Source organism: Oryctolagus cuniculus, chromosome 13 (genome assembly GCF_964237555.1).
Source record: "Oryctolagus cuniculus chromosome 13, mOryCun1.1, whole genome shotgun sequence".
Classification (NCBI taxonomy): Eukaryota; Metazoa; Chordata; class Mammalia; order Lagomorpha; family Leporidae; genus Oryctolagus; species Oryctolagus cuniculus.
In genome coordinates this window covers 18,694,521-18,708,058 of record NC_091444.1, presented here as the reverse complement: position 1 = coordinate 18,708,058, position 13,538 = coordinate 18,694,521, and the positions used below count along the sequence as shown (strand labels likewise).

The 13,538-nt window shown below is 54.7% G+C and overlaps 1 protein-coding gene across 2 annotated transcripts; it reads left to right on the top strand.

Annotated features, from left to right (window-relative positions):
- The first annotated feature begins 4,975 nt into the window (after window positions 1-4,975).
- CYB5R1 (cytochrome b5 reductase 1) lies at window positions 4,976-10,205 on the top strand. Of its 2 annotated transcripts, none has more exons than XM_008268565.4 (9): window positions 4,976-5,128; window positions 5,419-5,568; window positions 5,699-5,771; window positions 6,188-6,294; window positions 6,515-6,644; window positions 7,321-7,404; window positions 8,588-8,673; window positions 9,024-9,123; window positions 9,423-10,205. In XM_008268565.4, exons 1-9 carry the CDS (start codon window positions 5,114-5,116, stop codon window positions 9,593-9,595), a joined length of 918 nt encoding a protein of 305 aa, XP_008266787.1. In that variant the 5' UTR covers window positions 4,976-5,113; the 3' UTR covers window positions 9,596-10,205. The 2 variants fall into 2 exon arrangements, with proteins under 2 accessions (XP_008266787.1, XP_069911207.1); XM_070055106.1 differs by having other exon boundaries at window positions 6,515-6,692.
- Window positions 10,206-13,538: the final 3,333 nt, after the last annotated feature.

The following is a 13,538-nucleotide window of genomic DNA, read 5'->3' as shown; positions in this document are numbered from 1 at the left end:
AAAAAATATATACTCTTTCTAATTCCATTTCCACGTACATTTTGAAGCTGCCTCGTCCTGTCATTAATCATAGGCAACCTAGTACCCCATGGATCTGCTTGAAGGTGCTCGTCTTTTTGCACCATAGTTTTTTGTGCTTTGGCCAACACCTCCCCAACCTGCCCCTGGTAACCACAGTCCTAGGGAAGCTACATTTCTAATTATACACTTTGAGATCATTGTTAGGTAGGAAGTCAGAAATGAGCTTATGCGTGTATGACAAAGGCCTAAGCAATTGACATCCAGGTCCAGCATCCTGATAACCTTCCAGGTACAGCCCAGTATCTGCACTTCAAATGCCCTGCCCCTTCTACCCCATAACCATCCTTCCTCTAAGGCTCCTCTAAGGCGGGGCGATGCCAGCCAGGCTTCCTCCTGTCTGATAACTTCAGGGGGAAAACTCAGATAGGAATTTTTCATATTTACATCCAAAAAGCCCTTTGTTCCAGGAGAAGCAGAGGTGGGGGAAGCAAGACCCATCCCCTTAACCCCCCCCCCCCCAACCGGACTGCGCCCTCAGCCCTCTGCCTCTCTGCTGAGCCACCCGCCTGGCCTGCCCAGGTGTACTCTCTCCACTCAGCCATGTAACCTCGCTCTCCCCCAGTCTGAGCGACTGCACACTCTTTCTCAGGCCCTGTCTGGAGAGGTGCCCATCTGTTCTTACGGATGTCCCTGCCCTAATAAACCTTGCTATTTGCTTTCCACTACTCTGTCTCACGCCTGAATTCCTTCTTGCGCAAAGACAAGAACCCTTGCCTTCTCCAGTAACAATCACGAGGTATTTCCTTTTCTGGGCCTGGCTTATTTCACTCAGTGGACTGTCCTGCAGGTCCATCCAGGTCCTTACGGGTGACAGGATTCCCTTCTTCTCCCCTGGCTGAGCAGTATCCATTGCGTAGAGACCACATTTTCTTCATCCATTCGTCCACTGACAGACGCTTAGGTGGATTCCGTATCTTCACTATTTTTAAATATATTTTTATTTAATTTTTATATATTTTTTTCAAAAGACCTAATTTTTATTTATTTGAAAGGCAGAGTTACAGTGAGAGAAGGAGAGAAAGAGAGAAGTCTTCCATCCACTGGTTTACTCTTCAAATGGCCGAAACGACTGGGGCTGGCTGAGTCCAAAGCCAGGAGCCAGGAGCTTCTTCCAGGTCTCCCACTTGGGTGCAGGGGCCCAAGGACTTTGGTTATCTTCCACTGCCTTCCCAGGCCATTAGCGGGGAGCTGGAGCAGAAGTAGAGCAGCCAGGACTTGAACCTGGACCATATGAGATGCCTGCACCACAGGCCAAGGCGTTACCTGCTAAGGCACAGTGCCGGCCCCATCTCACACCTTCTATGGGCAGGAGTTCAGGCACAGATTAGTGCGTCCTCTGTTCAGGGTCTCCCCAGGCTGAAATCAAGATGTCAGTGGGGGCTGCAATCTACGAGGCTGTTGGCAACTTCAGTCCCCGTGACTGTAGGACTGAAGTCCCAGTTTTGGTGCTGGGTATCACCCAGGCTCCCCAGGGCCACCCTCAGGAGCCCCTCTCACAGCATGACAGTCAGCTTCCTCAAACGCAGCCGGAGAATCTCAGCTGTCCACTAAAACAAAGCTTCACATCACACGACCAGCCCACGAGCATCCCACCCCAGCGGAAAGCCCAGCCCGCGGGACATGCACGATACGGGGCAGGAATCTGGGGGCTGCTGTGGAATTCTGCCGACAACAAGCTGAGACTAATGAAGCAGACCAGCCTCCGCGAAGGGTGGGCGGAAGGCGGGAGACGGCCGTTTCAGGCAGAGGGAACGGCGTTCTCCAAGGCTACAGAGGCACAGGTGGCAAGACTGTCCAAGACACTGGGAGATGGTGGCTGAAGGGCAGCTGGCAGATGGAACCCACTCCATGTGAGGAAGAAGAGTTAGGTGGGGACCCCTTCCTGGAGGGGGGGTCTGGAGCCTACACCTGATGTTATTCTCAGAACAGTTGGGAGTCAAAACACAGTCTCTGTTCCCTTTTTTCCCCCACCATACAGGGTAAATTTTAAAGTAATCACAGAGCATTAATACTACAGGAGCATACGGTCCTTAACCATTGGTTTGACAAGGGTGCAAAACAAAGATTTACAAAACAATATTTGCTACAATTCTGATATACCCAGGCATTTCTTTCTTTTTTGTTTTTTAAGCAGGTTTGGTTTCTTTAAAAAAAAAAATTTAGTTGACCAGCGCCATGGCTCTCTTGGCTAATCCTCTGCCTGTGGTGCCGGCACCCTGGGTTCTAGTCCCGGTTGGGGCGCTGGATTCTGTCCCGGTTGCTCCTCTTCCAGTCCAGCTCTCTGCTATGGCCCGGGAGTGCAGTGGAGAATGGTCCAGGTGCTTGGGTCCCTGCACCCGCATGGGAGACCGGGAGGAAGCACCTGGCTCCTGGCTTGAGATTGGCACAGCGCCGGCCGTAGCGGCCATTTGGGGGTTGAATCAATGGAAGGAAGACCTTTCTCTCTGTCTCTCTTTCACTGTCTATAACTCTACCTGTCAAATAAAAATAAATAAATAAATAAATTTAGCTCCCACATATAAGGGAGAACATGTGAACTTTGTCTTTCTGGGTCTGCCTTATTTCACTTGACATCACGTCCTCCAGTTGCATCCATTTTGCTACAAATGGTAGAATTTCACCTTTTTATACCTGAATAATGTTTCAGGATATACACCACATTCTCTTCATCCATTCATCTGATGATGCACGGCTTGGTTGGTTCCCAAGGTTGGCTATTGTGAATGGTGCTGCTATAAACATGGTGGTGCAGGTGCTCCTTTGAGGGTCTCTTTCCTAGACACGGGACCCGCACACTACATAATCCATGACGGGGGATCTGTGTCTTGCAGAGCTCTGCTTGTGTGGTGCCCCCAGGGACAGGTGCTCAGCAAGTGTGTCCTGTGACGGCTCTCCCGCTCATCTCCCTGAGTTGCTGCTTTCAACTCCCACAACTTTATAATCCACCTTCCCCTCCTGCCTTGACTGCTTCGTTAGCCCTGCTGTGTGGAACCCTCTCTCTGGCCCCTCAGCTCAGCTCCCACAGCAGATGCTCAGGGAGAGCTCCAAGTGAGAAGTGGCCCCTCCTCCCAGGTGGCCCACCCCCGCAGGAGCACTGGAGCCCCAGGATAACAACCCCCCAGCTTCCCGTACATCACTTGGCTTCACCAACTCTGCAGGCTCCTAATGCAGACAGCGGTGCCCTTTGAGCCCAGTACCGGGGCTCCAGACAGCAAATTACAATGGTTAGGAACACAGCCTTCTGTTTCAACAATAAACAAATTCTTAAGGGAAAAACAACAACAACAAACCAACCAACCAGGGGTGGGGAAGGAAGAGGAAAAGAATGTAAACAACATATCAAGAAATTCCCACGCATGGACCTTAATTTGATCTTGATTCAAACAACACACTCAATAAAAATCATATGACAATGGTACGCAACGTAGAAGACTGCAGGCCAATATCTATCATAAACATAGATATTAGCAAATCAAATCCAGAAAAATGAATAACTGTCGCTCCCCCATTTGTGGAGGAACGACACTGGACCCTGCGCTATTCTCTTTGCCTGGCCCTTCCCAGGTTTGCTGCCAGCCCCGCCCACCCGCCCGCCTGCCCGCCTGCCTCCACAGAGGGGCAGCACCCCGCCGCTCTCTCAGGGGTTGCTCAGGGGTTGCTCAGGTGTTCCTGGTGCATGTTGTCTCTCTCCTCCTTTATAGTCCTCTTCCACCAATCCCAACTCTGCTGCCCACACGCCGAGTACGCTGCTCTCCTCCAATCAGGAGCAGGATCAGCTCCTGCAGCTTGTCAGTTTAACTGGTGAGGCAGCTGTGTGGAAGTTGTTTGCTCTCTCTCCGCGCCATATTGTGGAAGATCAGATGCATAGAATTAGTCCTAGCAGTTCCAGTAATTTAGTCTAGTCTCGGTTGCTCCCCACAATCAAGTGGGATCTACCCCAGGAAAGCAATATGGACTCAACGTTTCCTTAAGTCTATGTAATAATATAAAGATGGCCTTATTAATGTAGAATAAAACATTTGACGATGTTTGGCATCCACTCAGGATAAAAGCTCTTAGAAAACTTGGAATAGAAGGGATCTTCCTCGACCTGACAAAGGACGGACACTGGGGACTGGGGGAACCCAGAGCTACCACTGTACTTAACGGACTGAACGGTGGAGCCTGCGCCGCGGTATAGCGTTCCGATCCCGCTGCTCCACTTCCCATCAGGCTCCCAGCTAATGAGCCTGGGAAAGCAGCAGAAGATGGCCCAAGTGCTTGGGTCCCTGCACCCGTGTGGGAGACCCGGAAGAAGCTCCTGGCTCCTGGCTTCAGAGGGCCCAGCTCTGGCCGTTGCAGCCACTTGGGGAATGAACCAGCGGATGGAGGATTTCTGTCTCTCCTTCTCTCTGCAGTTCTTTTAAATAAATAAATATTTTTAGAAGTTAAAGGTTCATAAGAAAGTGCATCATCCGCTGGGGAAAAAATTACAAAATTACAAAAAATTACAAATTCGGGTAAGCTAAGGCCTCCCAGCCAGAAAGGGCCTATGGCGACAGGAGCCCAAGCCGGAACGCGAAGCCTGTCTGGAACCCGGCACGCTCGCTCCCGGTGCAGGGCTGCGAAAGGACGCGGCCGCACGGCTGCGCGCTCCCGCCGGCGAAGGGCTGCTGGAGATTCACCCAGCGTCCGCCGGCTGCACCTGCCGCGGCCTTCGCCCTCACACCACGCACTTTGCGTCCGGCTTGCGCGAACCAGAGACTGCCAATCACCCACCGTTCGGGTAGAACCGCGTCCAGGTGGCAGGGACCCCCGGGCTTCCACGGAGGGGCTGCAGCCGCGCTCTTAAAAGACTGGAGCAGCGGAGAGAAGGGGCGGGGCGCAGGCCGGCCTCCGGCGAGCCCCGCCTCCGAACGCCCCGCCTCCGAAGGCCCCACCCACAGACTGGCCCCGCCTCCCGCGGCTCCGCTCGCCGGCCCCGACCTCGCCCCGCCCTGCGGCGCATTGTGGGATCCGTGAGCCTGGGTGGCGGTGGACCAGGCGCTCGGTCATGGGAATCCCGCAGGTGAGCCCCTCGGTCCATCCCCTGTCCCCGGGGACCCCGCCGCGTCTGGTTCTGGGCACTGGGCTCCGGACCTGCGGCCGCCACCGCCGAGCCCGGCCCCCCGTGCTCTGGGGCCGCCATGCATACTGGGGTCCTGGTACCGCATCTCCGGGCGCTGGACCCCGCCAGGCGACACCTCGCGGAGCTGGCAGGCTTCTGCGCTGGGCCCGGGCGGCTGGTTGTGCGCCCGCGCCACCCCCGCCCTGGGCCCTGGCCCTGCGCGGCGGTCACGCTCTCCTGTCTCCCCGCAGAGCCCGGTGCTGCTTGCCTCCCTGGGGGTGGGGCTGCTCACTCTGCTCGGCTTGGCCGTGGGTGCCTTCGTGGTTCGGAGGTCCCGACGGCCGCAGGTCACTCTCCTGGACCCCAATGAGAAGTACCTGCTGCGATTGCTGGACAAGACGGTAGGTGGTCGGGGCAGGGCGGTGCTCCAGGGCAGAGGAGGGGACGGCCACGGCCTCCGCAGTGGCTGGCAGGCCCGAGGGGCTTGGCCAGGCGGACCCTGGGTGAAACCCTTGTGTACCCGCCCTGCAGACGGTGAGCCACAACACCAAGAGGTTCCGCTTTGCCCTGCCCACCGCCCACCACGTCCTGGGGCTGCCTGTGGGTAAGGAAAGCATGGCTCGGGCTCCCTCCCGGGGTCTCCTGTGAGGGTGATTGCCCTCCGGGGGTCGCCTGCTCCACCTGCTCCATCCTTCTCCTCCACACACCGTCCCCTCCCGCTTGGCTCTGGATCCTCCAGGCTGTGAGGTGCCCCTGGACCCCTGCAGGACGTGGCGTCTGGGCCTCCAGCACCTGCTACATTCAACAGCCTGCCTCTTTCCTACCCATCCCCTCCCCTCCCCCAGCAAACACTTCCTTCCCCACGGCCCAGACCCCTGACTCCCCTACTGCTGCCCAGGTCCTGCAGTGACGTTAAGGCAGCAAGACCCTGTTCTCTTGAATCTCTCTGAGCCTTTCGAAAGGTAATGGGTGCAGCACATCCCAGCTGCCCTTATACGTAGCTCTGCACGTGGTCCCCAGGCAAACACGTCTACCTCTCTGCCCGAATCGATGGCAGCCTGGTCATCAGGCCGTACACGCCTGTCACCAGTGATGAAGACCAAGGCTACGTGGATCTTGTCATCAAGGTAAGCTCCTGGGGCGCCTTACCCCACTCTCTCTTCCTCGTATTTGTAGAATCTTCCAGTATTTGTTTCATAGCAGAAGAGGGAGTACCTTTTGCGGATATGGGGAAAGACAGTGTGTGAATGCCCACGTGAGTGTGTGCACCTGCGTGCCCTGCTCTGGCCTGGGGAGGGTCAAAAACCAGTGACGGTCCAAATCGGGTATTTTCCTTCATCTTACCAGGTCTATTTGAAGGGAGTGCACCCCAAATTTCCTGAAGGAGGGAAGATGTCTCAGTACCTGAACAGCCTGAAGATTGGGGATGTGGTGGAGTTTCGGGGGCCGAGCGGGTTGCTCACCTACACCGGGAAGGGTAATAGCCTGTCTTCTCCTTGTAGGTTGCTCACCTACACCGGGAAGGGTAATAGCCAGGCTCCTTGAGCCTGGCTGCCACTTCTCCAAAGCCTACGGTGCTCCTGGTGTGTGTGTGTGTGTGTGTACGTACATACAGTATAAGGGCCAGGCTCGCCCTTCCTTCTGAACACAGCTAATCCTACAGAAAGGCAAACTTCTCAGCCCCATTTGCCACAGGGCGCTGTTCCCTGTCCACTGGAGTTCGCCAGCCAGGAGAGCTATGGAGATGAGTCATACAAACAAGCTCTCTCCACTCCTTCCCTCTAAGATCTGTCCCCCAGGCTGCGCTGGGAGGAGAGCCAGGGCGAGCTTTCAGTCTTCCCCCAGGACAGCTGGGTACATTAGCAGCCCCTCGGGAAAGGCGCACCTGGCCCCCTGCCCGTCGCCCTCACCAGGAGCAGCCGATGCTGGCCTGTGGCCCTGCACTCCCTGGTGGACAGACAGTTCTGGCCTCATTGTCCCTCAAGTGTATTATTGTCAGGGCTGGCTCAACTCAAACCTCCACCCAAGTTCCAGGATCAGATTTCATGGTAGCTGCTAATCTGGCCTGGGGCATATGTTCAATTCTATTGTTGTTCCCTTGGTTCCCTATTTTGACTTTGTCCCTCTACCCCTCTCTCCTCTCGACTTCCTAGGGAATTTTAACATTCAGCCCAACAAGAAATCGCCACCAGAACCCCGAGTGGCAAAGAAACTGGGGATGATCGCTGGAGGCACAGGTGCCTGTCGCGTGAGGGGCGCTCTCTCCTGCCTTTCTTGATTGTGCCCAGGCAGAGTCCCAGCTGACCCTCTGAAGATTTGGTAATCATAGCCAACCTGTTAACCAGGGGAATCCCAGCAATGCCTAGACTTCTGAAAAAACAAGGCGTAAGCAGATAGAAACCTAGAACGTTTCAACTGGTAGAATAACAGGTGGGCTCTCTTCACACTTAGTAGAGCTAACAATTTTTAGGTAAGTGTTAAGAGAAGCAACTGGTGATGGCTAGTCAGGAAGAAAACAAGTCACCCTTGGACACTTCCAGGGAGTGGGGAGTCTGATTAAATTCTGTGCATTTTAGCCACTTGTAGACCCTTAGATAAGGATCTGTGAAGTAGGTATTAGCCTTTCCCATTTTTTTTAAAGATTTTATTTATTCATCTGAAAGGCAGGGTTACAGAAAGGCAGAAGCAGAGAGAGAGAGAGAGAGAGAGAGAGGTCTTCCATCTGCTGGTTCACTCCCCAAGTGGCCACAACAGCCAGAGCTAGTCTGATCTGAAGCCAGGAGCCAGGAGCTTCTTCCAGGTCTCCCATGTGTGTGCAGGGGTCCTAGGACTTGGGCATCTTCCACTGCTTTCCCAGGCCATAGCAGAGAGCTGGATGGGAAGTGGAGCAGTGGGACTCAAACCAGTGCCCATATGGGATGCCAGCGTCACAGGTGGCAGCTTTACCCTCTACACCGCAGCGCTGCCCCCTGGCCATTCCAATTTACAGATGAGAAACTGGAGGTTCGGAGAGATTAAATGGTTTCCACTGGGTTGTTTCATTAGACGCAGGATTGGTACGCGGCTCTGCCTGACTCCAAAGTACTTGCATTTAACCTCTGCCAAGTCCGCTGTTCCAGAACCCTCATCCCTGAATCAACAGATCCTTGTAATCACCGATGACATCATATCATTTGAGTCCTAGCCCCTAAGGGACTTTCCGAGGAAGAGTCTTAGATTGGTTTCTTAGCAGCGTTTCCACAATGTCAACTTCATGTGGATATTGAAGGTGTCTAGAAATACGAGCGCTGTAGATCCTGCAGGAGGGGTTGGAGGGTTTACTAGAGGGAGATGGAGTAAGTGAGTGGGATTAAGGTGGAAGCAGCCGGGCCAGGGCCGAGGGTGCGGCCACCGCATCTCACGTGGGGCATCTGCGTGCAGGAATCACCCCGATGCTGCAGCTGATCCGGGCCGTCCTGAAGGACCCTGCGGATCCCACCCAGTGCTTTCTACTTTTTGCCAACCAGGTTGGTTTGCACTTCTCAGTCCAGGGACTTCAAGGTTGCTGTGGGGACCGGACAGACAGATGGGCAGAACTGGCCAGATTCCTCCCCTGGCCTGGACGAAAGAAAACAGTGAAGGTGTCCAGGGCTGATTAGACTCTCGGGCCCTGGCTAAACATCCTGTCTGTATTGCTTCATGATGTGTCCATGGAGGCTGCTCCCTGTCCTTGCCCTCAGCCAAACGCCCTTAAGTCCATGTCTCGCTTGGTCCCAGAACGTTAGCATCCCTGCAGCCGCCTTTTCTGTCTTCACTGAGGAGTTGTCGCTGCAGAGGACTTTCTGCCTCCTAAGGCCTGTTCTCCTTCACATTGCAGACGGAAAAGGACATCATCTTGCGGGAGGACCTGGAGGAACTGCAGGCCCGACACCCCGATCGCTTCAAGCTCTGGCTCACTCTGGATCAGCCCCCAGAAGGTACCTGCTCCCCGACTCCTGGCCATCTCAAAATGCCCACATCATCCCAACCGAGGCCTTGCCCCTCGCTGAGTCCCTAGTCCAGTGAAGCCGCCGCTCCCTGACACTGCCACACGGCCGAGTCTCAGCACCCAGGCGCAGTGGCCTCCTGGTCGCTTTCTCCCGATTCCTGTCCACTGGGTCAGTGGCAGGGGTGGCTGTTGCTACCTTCCCAGCGGTCTTTCAGGGCCCTCCCCGATGACCCACACCTGCCAGTGTGGCTCGCCAGCTCCAGTCCTTTCCTCTCCCCTGTACTTCAGGTTGGGCCTATGGCAAGGGCTTCGTGACTGCCGACATGATCCGGGAGCACCTGCCCGCCCCGGGGACCGACGTGCTGCTGCTGCTGTGTGGGCCGCCGCCGATGGTGCAGCTGGCCTGCCATCCCAATTTGGACAAACTGGGCTACTCGCAGAAGATGCGGTTCACCTACTGAACACCCTCAGCTTGCCTGCGAGTGTCCCCACTCGGTGCTTGAGCACTGCAAGCCCTAGATGCCTTTTCTGAGACCATCAGCCTTGTGTGTGTCACTCGGGAGCTGAAATCCAGATGGTGTCTGCAGGAACAGCATTCCTGCGGCCAGGGGGATGGGCCAGGGCTGGGTCCTTCCCTCCGATCAAGTCTCCCTGTGATAAAAAAGCCAGGTGAGGCCCATGGAGTCAGAAAGAAGGGAACCTGAACGTTTCTTCCAGGATGGCCTGGTTCCTGGATGGCATCATTGTCTCGCCTGCTCTGTGCCTGTGATGTGCGTGTGATGTGTTTTACTTCACAGTCAGTACCCTTAGCCTCAAGGGCAAAGTCTGTAAATGAGCGTAGGAGTGCAAGTTCAGTGGCCTGCGGACATTGTCTTAGGGAGATGGCAGGGCAGGAGGCAATGGTTTCTCCAAGCCGCTAGACCTCAGGCAGAGGAGCCGTGGAATGTGTGTGTGTGTGTGTGTGTGTGTGTCCGTCTCGGCCCCTGCCCAGGCAAAAGGGAAATGGCTGCTTGTGGCAGGAACTTCTGGCTATGCAAATAAATGGGGCTGAGGCCCCGGCGTGATACCCAAGGTGTGATTGTGTTGGGAGTCCTTTTCCGAATGTTCCAGGGCCTGGGGAAGAAGGGTTTCCCAGCATAGAATTCTCGCGAGCTTCCAGAGAGCAGCTGTGCCCTCTGCTGAAACATGAGCTACCCCACACTCGCCCATCTGCGAGCGGCTGCTCCACCCCTCCCGGGAAGACCCTGAGTGGGGGAAGGAGTCACGCACAAGGGGACACCTCTGAGCCCAGTGCCCCTCCCTTGCTTCGGCCACGCCCCCCCCTTCCTCCTCCCGGCCTTGTCTTTACCACGTTCATTCCTCAGGGCACCTGGCAGACAAATCCAAATGCTGCCCTTCTGTCTGGCACAGGATCCTCTGCTTTAAAAAGTAACTTGACATCACTGGCCCCGGCCAGGCCTGGTGACGCCTGGACAAAGGCGGCCTCCCCAGCCCCTCTGGCCTCGAAGTGTGACCCAAGCCACTCCCTCCAGGTCAGCAGCTTCGGATTCTTCTTGCTGGTCTACCAGAGCAAAACAATGCCCCAGGCTCAGGCGGAGGCCACGTGGTTTTTCTGCGTGGAGCTGTATGTTGCTGTCTCCCAGGCCCCTTAGAGAAAGCTCGCGGGACCCTCAGAACTCAGCCCTCCACTGAGCAGTGTCCAGGGATCCATTTGGCAGGATTCCAGCAAACACATCCCGATTAGTGAGTGTGGTTTTGCTTTCTTTCTTTCTTTTTTTTTTTTTTTTTGACAGGCAGAGTGGACAGTGAGAGAGAGAGACAGAGAGAAAGGTCCTCCTTTGCCGTTGGTTCACCCTCCAATGGCCGCTGCGGCCAGCACGCTGCGGCCGGCGCACCGCGCTGATCCGATGGCAGGAGCCAGGTACTTATCCTGGTCTCCCAAGACACAGTCCCAGGGGGTGGCGCTGTGGCACAACGGGTTAAAGCTCTAGCCTGCAGTGCCAGTATCCCATATGGGTGCTGGTTCGAGTCCCGGCTGCTCCACTTCTGATCTAGCTCTCTGCTATGGCCTGGGAGAGCAGTAGAAAATGGCCCAAGTGCTGGGGCCCCTGCACCTGCTTGGGAGACCCAGAAGAAGTTCCTGGCTCCTGGCTTCAGATCGGCTCAGCTCTGGCCATTGTGGTCATTTGGGGAGTGAACCAGCAGGTGGAAGACCTCTCTCTACTCTACCGATCTCTGTAACTCTATCTTTCAAATAAATAAAATAAATCTTAAAAAAAAAAAAAAAGTCCCATGGGGCCAGCGCTGTGGCTTAGCGGGTTAAAGCCCTGAACTGAGCCGCCAGCATCCCATATGGGCGCTGGTTCTAGTCCCGGCTGCTCCACTTCCAAACCAGCTCTCAGTTATGGCCTGGGATAGCAGTAGAAGATGGCCTAAGTCCTTGGACCCCTGCACCCACGTGGGAGACCCGGAAGAAGCTCCTGGGTCCTGGCTTCAGATGGGCACAGTTCCAGCCATTGCAGCCAACTGGGGAGTGAACCAACGGAAGGAAGATATCTCTCTCTCTCTCTCTGCCTCTCCTCTCTCTCTGAAACTCTGACTTTCAAATAAATAAATAAATTTTTAAAAAGAAAAAGTCCCAGATATATCACCTCCAGAAAGGCAAATCTTTTTATTATTATTATTATTTACTTATTTGAAAGGGAGAGAGAGATCTCTTTCATCCACTGATACACTCTACAACTTGCCAAGGGTCCAGACCAAAGCCAGGAAGGAGCCCAGAACTCCATCTGGGTCGCCCATGTGGGTGGCAGGCGCCCAAGTACTTGAGCCATCTCCTGCTGCTTTCCCAGGCACTTAGCAGTGAGCTGGTTCAGAAGCAGAGCAGCCAGGATTGGAACCAGTGCTCCGATGTGGGATGCTGGCGTCACAGGTGGGGGCTTAGCACACTGCACCACAACACTGGCCCCCAGAAAGGCGAATCTTACGATTGTTGAGTTCAGTTGGGGAAGCAGCCAAGCAAAGAGAATTTCCACCATGGAAGAGCACCATTCCTTGACTTGCAAGGGTTTCTGCCTTATCCACTTTAAAAACATCATTTAAGGACTTGTGTGCCTAGCGCTGTGCTAAGCCTTGAGGGTACAACAGTGACCAAGACTAGTCTTAGACCCCCAGAGAGCTCATTCTAAGATAGACAAGTGACACGTCGGTACAACACAGTCTCAGTCCCACTGCAGTGGAGCTACACAGCAGGCCCAGAAGGGGAGGAGTTGAGAATAATTCAGAGAAGGAAGAGGAGAAACAGAATCAACATATTTTGGTTAACAGCCATGTACTAGGCACTATGCTAAGAATTCGGCATTGTTTAATCCTTACGATAGTCTTGTGAGTCAAAGATTAAGCATTTACCAAAGGCCATCCAGCTGGCCAGTGCCTGGCAGAGCCTGGATCTGAATATGGGATCGGCTGAGGCCAACGCCAAACTTACAGCCAGGCGCCGTGAAGTGCTTGGATTTTCGGCAGACCACGAGGGAGGGCAGCCCAACCAAAGGAGCCGCTTTTACAAAAACCTGGAGGAGTGAAGGAAGTTTTTGGAGAGCCAGCAGTTTTTTTTTTTTTTTTTTTTTTTAAGATTTATTTATTTGAAAATCAGAGTTACACAGACAGAGAAGGAGAGGCAGAGGCAGAGAGAGAGAGAAAGAGAGAGAGAGACAGGTTTTCCATATGTTGGTTCACTCCCCAGATGCCCACAACGGCTGGAGCTGAGCCGATCTGAAGCCAGGAGCCAGGAGTTTCTTCCAGGTCTCCCATGTAGGTGCAGGGGCCCAGGCACTTGAGCCATCTTCTACTGCTTTCCCAGGCCATAGCAGAGAGCTGGATCGGAAGTGGAGCAGCCAGGACTCGAACCAGCACCCATATGGGATGCCGGCACTGCAGGCAGCGGCTTTAGGCGCAGTGCCGGCCCTAGAGCCAGCAGTTCTTGAGGCCCAACATGCATGAGGGAAATGGGGGAAGATGAGGCCTGGGATGGGTGAGAGGCAGCTTGTGAACTCCTACAGAAGTGGAGCAGCTCTGAGGTTCCTGCAGTGGGCAACACAGTCACAGCTAATGCTTACGAAATGCTGATGTTAAAAAACCTGCATGTAGGGGCTGATACTGTGGCATAGCCAGTAAAGCCACTGTCTGCGGCGCTGGCATCCCATATGGGCACTGGTTCAAGACCCGGCTGCTCCACTTCCAATCCAGCTCTCTGCTATGGCCTGGGAAAGCAGTAGAAGATGCCCCAAGTCCTTGGGCCCCTGCACCCGCATGGGAGACCCGGAAGAAGCTCCTGGCTCCTGGCTTCAGATTGGTGGAGCACTGACTTCTGTGGCCATCTGGGGAGTGAACCAGCGGATGGAAGAC

Coding starts and splice junctions, on each gene's coding strand:
- CYB5R1 (XM_070055106.1), top strand. Junction 5,569..5,698: donor TGCGATTGCTGGACAAGACG/GTAGGTGGTCGG, acceptor CCCGCCCTGCAG/ACGGTGAGCCACAACACCAA. Junction 7,405..8,587: donor GATGATCGCTGGAGGCACAG/GTGCCTGTCGCG, acceptor ATCTGCGTGCAG/GAATCACCCCGATGCTGCAG.